The sequence below is a fragment of the Chanos chanos genome, chromosome 9 (genome assembly GCF_902362185.1).
Source record: "Chanos chanos chromosome 9, fChaCha1.1, whole genome shotgun sequence".
Taxonomy (NCBI): domain Eukaryota; kingdom Metazoa; phylum Chordata; class Actinopteri; order Gonorynchiformes; family Chanidae; genus Chanos; species Chanos chanos.
In genome coordinates this window covers 10,934,976-10,948,943 of record NC_044503.1, presented here as the reverse complement: position 1 = coordinate 10,948,943, position 13,968 = coordinate 10,934,976, and the positions used below count along the sequence as shown (strand labels likewise).

The 13,968-nt window shown below is 42.2% G+C and overlaps 2 protein-coding genes across 2 annotated transcripts; both read left to right on the top strand.

Annotated features, from left to right (window-relative positions):
* Positions 1-690: 690 nt before the first annotated feature.
* Positions 691-6,308, top strand: ssuh2rs1 (ssu-2 homolog, related sequence 1). The gene is made up of 13 exons (XM_030784202.1): positions 691-824; positions 921-982; positions 1,862-1,966; positions 2,119-2,194; positions 2,369-2,498; positions 2,617-2,677; positions 2,809-2,930; positions 3,276-3,338; positions 4,051-4,133; positions 4,486-4,578; positions 5,058-5,163; positions 5,267-5,374; positions 5,594-6,308. Exons 1-13 carry the CDS (start codon positions 802-804, stop codon positions 5,732-5,734), a joined length of 1,173 nt encoding a protein of 390 aa, XP_030640062.1. The 5' UTR covers positions 691-801; the 3' UTR covers positions 5,735-6,308.
* Positions 6,309-7,545: 1,237 nt separating this feature from the next.
* Positions 7,546-11,512, top strand: tmem115 (transmembrane protein 115). The gene is made up of 2 exons (XM_030785020.1): positions 7,546-9,579; positions 10,562-11,512. The coding sequence occupies exons 1-2, from the start codon at positions 8,723-8,725 to the stop codon at positions 10,785-10,787; spliced, it is 1,083 nt and encodes a 360-aa protein (XP_030640880.1). The 5' UTR covers positions 7,546-8,722; the 3' UTR covers positions 10,788-11,512.
* Positions 11,513-13,968: the final 2,456 nt, after the last annotated feature.

Here is a 13,968-nt window from a genome sequence, read left to right as displayed (position 1 = left end):
AATGCAGAAAGGTAGCAGCTTGCCATGTGAAATGAAGGTATATTAGGAACACTGGGTTTTTTTTCTTTCTTAGAACAGATGGTTATGGTGTATTTTGCTGTGATGGATCAAATGCTGTGGATCTGATTACCTGTAGCCTACTGCTAAACTGGAGTAACACCCCTGAAGAAGTTTTCCTGAGGCAGTCTGGAGGGCGCTGTTCAAGAGCATTACAGTACGAAGACTGCACAATGGAGAATGACGCTAACATGTCATCACATCTTGTGTAGGTCAGCCCCTCGGGTTGGTTAGACTTGTTTACATTATCATGAAAATAGGAAGTGAAAATAAACCTGACATAAGCATAAAAGTCGAATCTTGCCTCTTCAGTTTTAATAGGTAATATTTCCGTTATTGAACCAATTCTAACTTGGAAATAAGACCACGTGAGATAATTACGCAGTAGCAAACATAGGCAGAAAACTATAAACTTAAACAAAATTGAATCTGAAAACTTTAACAACTAACCAACAAATAACATTACACTGATTGTGGGTCATGGTGGATTTCGGCCAAGACATGAAGGAAGTTATAGGGTACTTCCTTTATAAACTCGTGAAACATAGACTGTAGTCAAAGTACGTAACTTCTCATATCTTTAGTTTTAGTATGACATGATGACACACGGTCCTATCGATAAACAGAATCTCTAGTTAATAATTTCTAAAACGTAGCGCTAGTCACATGATTTAGGGGGATACCGATAAGTTTTCGCACTTCACAGACACAGTTATCTAGCATTTTCTCTTCCTTCTGATCGATATGGAGCGGACACCGATACTGAGGTGAATCCATTATGTCTGAGAGGTTATTTAAGGACTGTGTCTTGTTTTGATGTGTAAAGATTCTAACTAACGGTACACTTTTTAAAATCTAAATAGCGGTGGATCCTCCTATGGCACGGTCAATCCTGGATACATACCAACGGCAGCGGCGGGCCCAGGTAAAGTAGAGAGAGACATGTTTACGCATTTCTTTCGTTAAGCGCTACACCTGGGTTTTGAGGTCTCGGAACCGAGAAAACGGGTTTTGTAAAGCCTTTTATAAGGATATGGTTAGCCAGACAATAGACCAGTAGTGAACCATAGATGATCCGCCTGTTCCTGTGCGTTTACAGTTATGTAGACTACGTTTAAACTCCCTTATGTTTAGTATTTACAGCTCGCTTTGTTCCACAACACATTTAAGAACTGTCTCAGCAAACATGAATAGATCAATTGTAATCTACCAACCACCCAACGACGTGCCTTGTCCCCACCTACACGCGCGGTATGTACAACCGGTAGTCGATTCAGTCAGAGTCATGACCAAACATGAGCACGAACAAGTCCTACCCTTGATGTGTTTTCAGTCTTTCTTCACCATAAGTAAGGTAAGAGAAATAAGATTGTCTTAATCTTTTATCTCTGTAAGGCAGTCTATCGGAAAATTTGGTTAGGGCGTTAATGTTTCTGTGATGCAGAAACTGTTCATTCCATTTTATTTTCAGAATCTTGATATCAGTTTGTTACAAGGTGTTGCATATTATCTGAGTATGAATTTGTGAAAACAAACACGGTGGTGCACTTAGATGTTATCGAAACTCTTTTGTGTTTACTTTTTTTCCCCACCATTTGACAACTTCAATTCACTCAGTTATTTGAAGTGTTTGTATGTAAGTAGAACATTATCCACACACACACACACATTTGAGACAAAAGTTCACAAGTTTGCGTTAAAACTGCACCACGAACAAAGTAGGCTGCAATACGTGCCTCTGTCAATCCAGCTATGCTAGGTTATGAGCAAGTCCGCCCTAACCAGTTCGTTTGGTTTCTTTCAGCAATGTCCGCTGCGCCCATTCCACACACCCACGGTCCGTCCGCGCCTCCATCTGATATGTTCGACACTGTACCGGGCTACGAGGGCACCGTGTCCGGCGGAGGAGGTGCTTTTCTTATTAACTGAATTATTATTTAATCCTGTGTGTTTTGAACGCAAAAATCTTTCTTCTTTGTTATTCACTTTCTGTAACTGTTGACTTTAAGTGTTATCCTTGATGCAGATGTTATCCTTCTATAACTGTTATCCTTGATGCAGATGGCTACCTTCCTCCTCCTATGCCCACTGTGCCAATGCCAGCCCCAGAGAGCCGGCCTGCCCACCCAGACTGGCAGTAAGAGTTCCTTCTCATTCCCATGGAAATCCACACTCTTGATTAATGTCATTCATTGTTGTTGAATGAAGGGCTATGATGACCTCATGGAAAATTTTCCTGCTGTTTTTGAGGACTGTAAGCAAGGTAGAGTTTGTGCTGTGCTTATAACGAATGCCACCGTTGTGTCTACAGTATCCCATCCATAACTGAAGAGACGGCGCGTGAGGCCTTTATCATGTTTGCTTCAAACAAGTGCTGTTACAGTACTGGTCCAGCTCGAAATGGAGTCATTACCAACATGGCGGCCTACAACACTTACAGGGTCAGAAACCAACATAAAATTCCATTTTTATCTAGCACATGTGTTGACAGACATTGTCATCGTCACTGATACGGACAGATTGACATCGTCACATCGTACTGTTGCTCTGTCCTCACAGTATCGTTTGGAGACTTTCACAGAGTCCCGATCCACCGAGTGGAGCCACGAGCCCTATAAAGGTAACTGTTATTTCTCAACCCTCATAAAATTATTGAAATGTTATCACGTTGACGGTTCATCAGCAGTACGGCGACAGTGCGCGAAACTTAATGCGTGTCCCTCCTCGTTCCTTTCCGCACTCTTCTTCCAGGGCAGCCCGTTGACGCTTACCAACAGCCGGCTCCCGGCCCTTGGGACATCGCAGCCCAGCCTCCCAGCTTCTTCAGTGAACACACTCAGCAAATACGAGTACCCTACACTTCCTCAGTGAAGGTAAAAAGTTACTGGGGCAATACACAGACACATGCATTTAAACATGAATTACAGTGATAGGATAAAGCTATCTCTCTCTCTCTACATCAGGGGTGGGCAAATCCGGTCCTGGAGGGCCATGGGCCTGCTGTTTTTCTTGTCGACCAACTAAATACAGTCTCTGATTGGCTGAAGAGCATGCACACCTGTTTTCAAAGTGTAAAATCAACAGATAGCTAAGAGGTGAAAACAAAAACCGGCAGGACACTGGCCCTCCAGGACTGGATTTGCCCATCCCTGCTCTACATGAACCCGCAGTAAAAGCTTGCAGTGCTCATATTTTAGATTGTGTGACATCGTTTCCAGGGCTGTCACGCTTGTCTGGGGATGGGAAGGATGCCATGTAAGGACTGTGCTGGAGCTGGAAATGTAAGAAACCTTTAAGCAGTTTTTTTTTGTTTTGTTTTGTTTTGTTTTTGCATTTATATGAAATGCTTATCTATGTCACAGGCAGTAATCCTCTGCACTGTTGACACTGTTGGGCATTTGCGTTTGTCGGTAAAATAATAAAAAGGCCCAGAGATGAATTTTGGTTGTAGGCTTCTTGATTTAGGCAGGAGAGGAAGAGGAGAGGAGAGGAGAAGGGACTCCTGCAATGATGTTACTGTGCACACAATGTTACTGAAAGCTGCGGCTAGAAAAAAAAAAACAATTTTTTCGTGCAAAGATCTACCTATGCTCCACAAGGCCTTTGACCTTGTCTGCCATAGATAACAGGCACCTCAGGCTCGCACCTGGGACTGGAGCAAGTGCATTCTACTTAACCCCCCAGTTCATGTCAATTTTGTGTGAATAACTGTTTGGTTCTGTGAATGGGAGGATGTGTAGATATTCGCATAGGGGGATGCCTACGTGTCGTCCGTGCGGTTATGCGAATATGTTTGTGCGTGAGGTTATGTGTTTGTCTCTTCTGACCCTAATACTACAGAACACATTCTGCTAGATCCCACAAGACTCAGTTTTAAGCGTCGGGTTTTGACAAGGAACGCTTTAAAGTCAGACATCCAAAGAATGTTTCTACCTTTGCACACGAACAAAGTTAACAGCACGAATTGTTAAATGAACGCTTTGGTGCCTGCAGAAAGTCTGTTGGGTGTGTAACGGCTCTGGCTATCGCCACAGTGACGACCGCTGTAGCCACTGCAACGGCAGGGGCCGTGAGAAGTAAGTCCCATGAACTTTGCCCTCAGTTTTAGTTAAGATCATCCCACAAACCCACTATTGCAGACACTTCTTTTCCTCATCGGTGAGATTCTCTATTACAGTGATCTTACTCCCTTTGTAAAAAAAACCCGTGAACTCAATATTTTTGCTTTTGCTCAGCTACTGCCGTATATTTAGTTCATCACGAATAATCAGCTGTAAATAGAACTGATCATGCAAGAGCTCACATAAAATCAAAATTCACTAGTGCAGTTCTGTTCCTTGGTTTAGTTGCTTTTGAGTCAGTATCTATATTGTTACCAAGGTAACAAATATTTGTTTGATTTTGCACAATCTGTGTGGTACCTTTCAGCTGCAGTCGCTGTAGTGGCCAAGGCTCACGGCTGTGTGACACTTGTAGGGGGCAGAGACAGTTACTTGTCTTCATAAACCTCAAGATCAAATGGTAAGACCCTAAATGCATTTTCTGATGGTTTACCATTCATGGTAATGATTTTACCTAATCATCAAATGCTGAGAAATATTTTCTATACAAATGGATTGCAAAAGCACAAAACACAATGTATTTTCATTTCACTGATTTGCACACAACGTATCTGTACAGCAATCCTCCAATGTCCTACTAAGCAATAAGATCACACATTGAAAGTTGCAAAGTTTCAAACGTAAAGCAATATTCTGCACCATTCACATACTGTACCTCCTACATGTATCCAGTGCAGATCCAGTAATGGGCTCCTATTGTTCATTTACTCATGATACACAATCTTCTAGTTTGGTTTAATGCAAAATAATACTGAGCCCTCTAATTTGGTTTAATATAAAATAGTATTCAGTCCTCCTGTTTGGTTCAATGTAAAGTTGTTGTTGTTGTGTGGTGTTGCTCAGTGTGGTTGATGTGTGGTTTTGTTTGGCCTGCTGTAGGACTAATAATCAGGACAGTTATGTGGTGGAGCAATCAAGTGGTCTGCGGGTGGAAAACTTAAGTAAAGTGACCGGGAAAGAGCTTTTCAGGGATGCCCAGTACCTGGTAAATTCTGTGAAAGCTGCCACACTGTTATCATCATTTCGATACTCAACTTCAAAAACCAAGCGTGTATGTGTGTGTGTGTGTGTGTGTGTTTTTCCTTTAGGTGTATCCACTCTCAGGCTTTCCTGATCCCGCCGTGGCGCGAGCGTCTGAGCAGCTGATCAGAGAGCACCAAGGGAAATACTCTCTCACTTCCCGTATCCTACAACAGGTAGGATACACACAACCCTGAACCCAACCCTAGAACAGGCTTCAAATAGGAATTTTGTTCTCTGCCATCAGGCTTTCCTGATATTTATGCGTATTTATGCGTATAGCTTATAGCTTTCTTTTGAAGGGTATGATTAGTTTTTTTACATATCACTCTGCCATGGGAATGACTTAGAAATGTCTTCAGAACGTCTACTGAAATGTCTCTCCTTTTTTACAGCGTCAGACCATAGAACTGATTCCCATCACCAAGGTGGACTATATGTGGAAGGGGAAGTCGCACGTTTTCTTCGTGTATGGGAATGAATTCCAAGTGAATGCCGACGACTACCCTGCAACCTGCTGCTGCTCCGTGATGTAGCTCTGAGTTGAGAGACACTGACGATAGAGCCAAGTCAGCACCCCACAGCTCTACAGTGCTCAGTGCTGCCTCTACTGTTTGTTTGTTTTTTTGTTTTTTTATATCACTGACGGAAAAACAGAAGAGTCTGACAAAAAAAAAAAAAAAGGGAATATGATCATGTGGTGAACCCTCACGTGTTAAATCATAAATGAATCATTCCAGTGTTATCTAAATTTGCAGAGTGTTGTGTGCGCGCCTGTTGTTATGTGGCCCTTATAAAATGATGTTGATGACTTGAATGTTATAGTGATTGAATGCATATCTGACGTAATGTTGTTTGGCTTGTTTGTGTTGTATCGTAGTCATGAGATATAAGGCTTGGTCTGTGAGTATTTGTGCTAAAGGCATTTTGGACCTGTATGAGGTCAGCTTACCTTGGAGATGAGAGTACCTTTAACACAAACACACTTATTTTAAACTTCAGGCTGATTCTGACTATTGTCCTTTGCTTTCTGTCCTGTTTTGATGTTTGTATATGACATTTTGAGAATCTGGTTGTAATATATTTGTTATATTTGTGGGTTTTTTTTTCAGATATATAAAATGAACTCATTTATTAATTTGTGTTTATTCATATGTGTTTTACTATTAGTGTACATGAAAGTACATACATAACTATGTCTTTCCCCACGCATTTACTTGAGTAGAGTTTACTTCATCGTGCATGCATAAATGTTCTGAAAAATTCAGATACTAAAGCAATTTTGCACCAGGCATAAAAGCAGCGCCTGATTTTATCATCATGTTGGGTACTAAATCAAATAACTTTTTTTCTGTGCCGTTGCACGCAACAAAAGGTTTTTGACACATGATAATCTGGCTTCGTAAACATTCCCAATACAAACAGCCAAATTCAATCGTGAGATTCACATAAGGAATACAAAACTTTAAAGGTATAGACACTTTCTTAGGAAGTGTAAACCTGCAACTAAATGAACCGATGTACTGCCAGTCATGTACATCTCTGACGGCAGAGATTTGCTTTGTTCAACCTGCTAATTTCAAGCAGTTTTTTATGCGTCGCTTCTGAATTTGCAAAGTGATCGTTCTAAAACAAACAGTATACCCTGCTTGCTCGTCAGCACCTTATGACAAACGTGAAACGGAGGAAAGTAATGGCCTACCAATGGTTTGTTCCGGGATGCAGGCATATCAACTTCCACACAACAGCTTCAGTTTTTATCTTTACATACTGTATTTATCAGGATTTTTCGCCAGTTTGTACTCTTTTTTTTTTTTTTTTTGTGCATAAAAGGGACGTTGGACGAATGTGACGTAGGCTACTCACCGCTTCCATTACCTTGTAGGTTGAATCTAAAATGATGATTTTGAGTAGGCCTATACCTTATTTCAGGTTTCTTTGTGTACGTGTTTGTATTTTTAATCAGCTGCTGCATTAAGAGATGGCCTTGTCATAACATACGTAAAAAGTGTCATTTGGGCTATGTTTTGATGGTATAACATTAAAAAAAATTACGATTAAAATGCAACATCTCAGTTTTCGGACCCAGCTAAGTTCACTTGCATTACAAAGCATGGTGACTGAATTCAACAGTTAAAATGCGGCTTGTCAACAAGAGCAATGATAACGTTATAATCTGTAAGCTAACCATCTAAAAGTATGACACTCTCGGCTGCAAACTCAGTTTCCCAAAAATCCCTGCGCTCTGCGCCGTGAAGTGACGCTTCTTACAGGTACTTGGTGACGTTTGCAAATCTGGCGTTTACACTTGTTCCAAGTGGTGCCTTGCTGTTGGGAGTGCCTCGGAGTTCAGGCAAGCAAACACTTAACCATCAGTTCACTGAAAATAAACTACATTCAGAATTATTGGCATCGTCCTAGATTCGCTTATGAATGTAGTGTTTGGGGGGATTTGATCTAATTTCCGCTATCTCTTGTCCAGCAAAACATTGTTTGGAGGCCTGTTGCGACACTAAATCCTGTGGAGACAAGGCCGAAAAGGAAGATATGCCACACAACGAGTTGTTATTGTTGGACCTTATTTTGCTTATCCATCTCTTAAAAATGAGAGCGAGTAGCTGAACAAAGCTACTTAACTCCGTCTAGGTCTCATACTCCGACAGAGTGGAGGATCTTTAAAGGAACGCGACAACTAACTAAGCTAGCTGAGAAACTTGGATAGCAGTACAGCTAACGCAAGCAAGGGGATTGTCAGCAAGGAGAGTCCTACGTAGCTTTCCAATAACAACCAGTGGAGAGCGCATCAATATTTTTTTTTCGAGCATGATCGAAAACAACTGACAGAGTATTTGAGTTAAGTAAGTCGCTAACTGTGAATTTTAGTAGTGTTGAGCTAATGTTTGGGGCTACCTCATGTAGCAATTAGCAAATATCGAGACACAGACCAACTGTAGAAGGAGTTGTTTTATTTAGTCAGTAAGTAAGCTTCTCACGTATTTTACTACCACAAATTCAGAAACTGTTTTGCTTACGGCGGGGACAGAAGGACTTAGTTAACGAATTTGCTTCCTGTTTATCTTAGCCTCTAGCCTTGGGTCCTCGGCTCATCTCGCGAGGCCAATTTGCATTTATTTGTTATCTGTAGTTTGGCAGTCATTATTAGCAAGGCCATAGGCTGCATGTTGTAACAGAAGTAACTTTAAAGTATTTTAGGTGCTATTTGCTTACGTCAGTGTTCACATGGTCGCTGGTCTCTCGCGCTTTCAGCTGACTAAAACCAGTGTATTTGCCGGGTGTATGGTTTAACCCGTTAAGTATAGTTTAAATGAGCTTCGTACAGATGTTATCAAAGTTAATAAGACTCTCTCTTTGATGAAGCTTCACTGTTTGGATGTCTGGGTCTGTGGTTATTTTTGGCTCAACTTGGCCCTGTTAACACCATCTGTGCTGTTGCTGACCACAGAGGACATCTTTTAGGTCCTCCTTCAGTGTAAGTGACTGACACAAGGTCAAAACCAACAAAAATGAACCGTTACTTACCTGTTGCACGACAGCACTTCTTAAGCGCCCTTGCTAGCACTAGTGTAGTGGTAAAATCCATCTGTGCCACTGTGCTCGTTCTCTACCTGCTTTCATGGGCTGTGGATACATCGTACGCACTCGGCGTAACGCCGGGCTTCCTCTTTCCTCCGAACTTTTGGATTTGGACCCTGGTGACTCATTCTGTAGTGGAGCAGCACGTATGGGGCATGGCTGCAAACATTGGCACCGTAATGGTCGCTGGCCGCCTGCTGGAGCCTCTGTGGGGAGCACTGGAACTGCTAATTTTCTTCGCTGTGGTGAACGTGGCTGCGGGGCTCCTTGCTGGCCTCTCCTATCTTCTCACTTATGCTGCTACTTTTGACCTGGACTACCTGTTTGCCGTGCGCATATACGGCACGCCTGCCTTTTTGGGAGGTGTGTTGGTGGCGCTGAAACAGACGACCGGAGACACTACAGTGCTGCGTGTGCCGCAAGTGCGTCTGAAGGCAGCGCCCGCGTTGGCGCTCTTGGCGCTGGCCGTGCTAAGGCTGGCGGGGCTGCTGGAGAGCACAGCTCCCTTGGCCGCGTGTGGTTACGGCGCCCTAGCTGGTTGGGTCTACCTGCGGTTCTACCAGAGGCATAGCCGCGGGCGAGGGGACATGTCTGACCACTTTGCCTTTGCCTCGTTCTTCCCGGAGGCACTGCAGCCGGCTGTGGGGTTCGGAGCGGGGCTCATACACTCGATTCTGGTAAAGATGAAGGTGTGTCGGAAGATGGTGAAACGTTACGACGTCGGGGCGCCGTCTTCCATCACCATCAGCCTCCCCGGCACGGACCCCCAGGACGCAGAGAGGAGGAGGTGAGTCAAATGCCCATCCGGTACAAGATCTACGGGACATGCTCAACTGAACTTGAAGGGAAATTTTATTAGGTAGACACACTGAAAGACTCAGTTTATCTGTGTCAAAGAGCCAGCCAAAATCCAAGGTAATAGCTCACTATAAAAAAAAGCTGTAAAGTGCACCCTGTTGCTGTCCGGAAGAGTGAAAATCACTTTATAGAGAAACCATCCGTAATGAGGGTTTCTGTGCCTTTTCTTAGAAATCACCATCTTGCTAACTTCTCTAGCCAGTATTTAGCCCACCTGGTTCTGATTTTTTTTTTCCTCTCAAAATGGAATGCCCAAATATCAACATTTTTGTAAGTCAGCTAAGGATAGTGAGGCTCATGCATAAATTTTTCAGTGACTCATGAAGGATTTTTTCCAGACTGAGTGGAAAATATTTTCCACCGAGCATTGTTTAGTATTGTCAAGCTACATTAAAAGAAACACAACTTCCATAACTCCACACACTTTCCAGCACATCCGCTTAAGTGTTTTTCCCTTAAAATGTGTGGCTATTTCATTGACTTTTTGACTAATTGAAGGAGACCACTTTTTCCTACAATGCAGTTACATAGGTGCATTAATATGAGAGATCTCTGCTGAATTACAGGGAAGATCGCCCTGCCTTACATTCCCACTCAAAGGAGCACAGCCAATTTCTTCTCCTCGGTTTGCTGGCTGCTGCCTTCTTTCATAGATTCTGATCAAAACTGAATTGTGATTGGTCTAGTGCTGGTTCTTCCTGAGTGTTTCTCCCCAATAGATGTATATGTCAGGGAACTGGCATTTGAAAATTGGAGGCTGAGGAATGTTTTGTAATGTCCAGTATACCCTTTGTCTACTAATTTCTGATTAAGTCTGGTTTGGACCTTATTTAAAACAGATCAAAAGACAGAATTTGAAAGACATGATAAGACATGGGTTAAAATAATGCTGGTGTGTGATTGGTCTGCAGGCAACTGGCGTTAAAAGCCCTGAACGAACGTCTGAAGCGTGTGGAAGACCAGTCTGCTTGGCCCAGCATGGAGGATGAGGAAGATGATGAGGAGGACGAGGTGCGAACTGACACTCCATTACTCCCAGCCCGGGAAGCCCCGTCCCCAGCAGCTAAGCCCACCCAGAATCTCACGGGACAGGAGTCCAGCATCATAAGCTTTGAGGACGCTCCAGCTCGCTCTTAACACACACACACACACATTTCAACATTGATATACAGATTCACTTTGTGGACACAATCATAGGACTTAACCAGACACACAGACAGACAGAATGACCTCATAGTACTACACTTCCACATAAACACACACAGACTTGATACATGGCCCGGTACATAACACAATAATCACCCATACAGCTTAACACACCAAGATGCGTGTTGATACACAGATATGCTCTGCTTTGAAGTTGTACAAAAAATTGTTTTGGACCCACCCAGACTCTGCAGTTGTGGCATCAAGTGATCTTGCAACGTACAAAGAAAGATGTCTTATTTCCTCTGTGTTATCCCAGCTGATTGTGTGTGAGGTGCTGGGATATTCTTTCATAATAAAAGTTAAAATGGCCAATAGGACCTCTCTTTTATTTAGACTTCTTGGGCCACAGACTCTTTCAAAGACTTATGGGTAGCTCCCATACTTTCTTCACTTTCCTCTAACAGGAAAACAGCCTAGTTTCCGTGTTTTTTCTAGGTCATATTTTTTGTGCTGAGGCCGAGTTAGATTGTGACTGTTTCTCTCTTTTTTATTTTATTTTTGCTCTGACACAAAGAACACGATAGTTGAAAATCTACAGACTGGTTTCCCAAAGGCTGTGGATTGTTTATGCAAATTTTGGACCATCTCTGAGGCTGTGAGAGCAGTGTAACTCACTGATTGGTCAAATAATGGAGGAGACTTTGCCAGGAGGCTTTGTGTTCAACCCCCCCTCCTTTTTTTTCTAATAAATAACCCCCCCCCCCCCCCCATTTCGTGTGTACAAATATGTGAGAGGGGTAGAATGGGGAACATTTTTAAATGCTTTGCATTGAGAATGGTTTGGCATGATGACAGCAATACAGCAACAGATCCAATCCATTTTCTTCACCTTTTCCACACATGTCTCTCTCATTCCTCTCCTTCTCTCTATCGAATTTCTTTGCATCTGAGTGTTTGCTTAGATAGGGAGTAAAACACTCAAAATCATGAACTCACATATTTTATATCTAGGTGATGGGATGAGTGTTTGTATATGTATATGAGAGAGAGAGAGAGTGTAAATGAGCTTTTATAAAATGATTTTTGACAAAACCTCTGCTTGTATTTGACAAAATGCACATACGAACACTGCTTATTTGTCTGTGCAGGTTCTTCAGTCCCCTAGTCGGTGGCAGGATTTCTCTAATAGCTTTTCTTTTGTTCGTGTGGGGTTTAATTTGCCAGTGATTTTTTTTTTTTCCCTCTGGTTCACAGTCAGTTTGATGTACCTTTATGATGTGACTCAGGTTTAGCCTACTCACCTGAGTTTCTCCTCAATTGTCTGTCTCTCTGTATGAAATAAAAGACCGAATGACGACTCCTCTTGATCCTGGCGGCTCCGTGCCTGTTCATTAAGTAGACAGTATGAAGATCTGTACAAGGGTGGTTGTCTTATTATTCTCCTTATTCATTACAGCTGTGAGTGCTCAGCGTGGGAAGTTTTCATGAGTGCTAAATTGGCTCCTGTTCTAGCGCTATGGGCTAAAATATTTATGAAAATCCTGAACTACAGTTGCCTTGCTATATCCTATTGCTCCAAACTTGATGAAATTAGATATCTGGGCTAAAATCAAACTAATAAACATTTGGTAAGTATGAACAGAATCTTTCAGGGTAATTCAGTGGATAGTTACAGTTGCAATTGGAAATATATCCCCGTAAAGATTGTAATGATTTACCAATGAAAGTTTTTTCAAAGAGCTAGATTTTGCTTTGCATGACTTATCAGTTGAGTGATACATCAAATCAACCAAGAAAATGTATGATGTAGTATTTGTGAGTAACAGGATATTTTGTTAATATAGCCATATCACAATTATTCAACCCCCATATAATATTGCTGTTTCTAAAACCTTCTGCTAGTTTTTGTTACCTAAAGTGGAATTGAAACATAATTTAGCCTTTGGGAACTCTATAATAATTTGCTTCAGCTGTGATGCATATATAAACCCCACCTATGAAGGTGTTCAAGGTGAGTTGCAATTAAGGGTAAGACTAAGGAGCTTTCACAAAGCTGAGCAAGGAAATTATTAAATTGCACCTGAAGGGTATTGGGTATTAGAAGATTTCCCAAAAATTAAACATTCCAAGAGACACCATTGGGAGCATTATAAGGAAGTTTTAAAGTTATGGCACAGCTGCAAACCTGCCTGGCTGTGGGAGAAAGCCCAAATTTCATAAAGAGCCCATAGCAGCTTAATCAGGGCAACTAATAAAAACTCCCATTACTGCAAAACACCCAGAGGATGACCCCACAAAGGCCAGGACAAGTGCTACCGTGGCAACTATAAGATGAGCACTGAATAAACAAGGACTTCATGGCCAGACTCCAAGACCACTCCACTCTTGACCAGCAGGAACATCAAAGGTCGACTAGAATATGCCAGGAGGAATTTGGAAAGGACTGCAGAGTTTTGGGGGACAGTTCTATGGACTGGTGACACTAAACTTGAACTGTTTGGGCACATGGTCCAGCGGTATGTTCAGCGTGAGAAAGGCAAGGCTTATGATCAGGAGAATACCATCCCCACAGTCAAGCATGAGGGTGGGTCATTGATGATGTGGGAATGTTCTACTGCTGCAGGAACTGGCAATCTTGACCATGTAACTGGCATCATGGATTCCCAGAAGTACCAGGTCATTTTAAAGAGGAACATGATGCCTTCTGTTGGGAAATTGAACCTTGGTGATCATTGGACTCTCCAGCAAGAAAACAACCCCAAGCACACCTCCAAGTCTCAAACAAAGCTTGGTTGAGAAACAGATCCCGGAGTGGCCAGGATTTAAATCCCACTGAAAATCTTTGGTGGGATTTAAAGAAGGCAGTTGCAGCACGGAAGCTGTCAAACATCAATGAGCTAGAGGCTTTTGCACATGAAGAATGGCCAAAGATTCCAATAGAGAGATGTAAGAGGCTTGTCAGCACATACCAAAGATGCTTATTAGAAGTTATAATGGCTAAAGGATGCTCCACAAAGTACTGAAGCTGAGCGCTGAATAATAGCGCACATGCAAATTTGTGAAAAGGGAAAGAGTTACATTTTTCATTTGAACTCAGTCAATTTATGTTCTCAGAATAAGTCATCATTTTTGTTTAATGAGGCTTTCTTATCACATTTTCATTAACTTT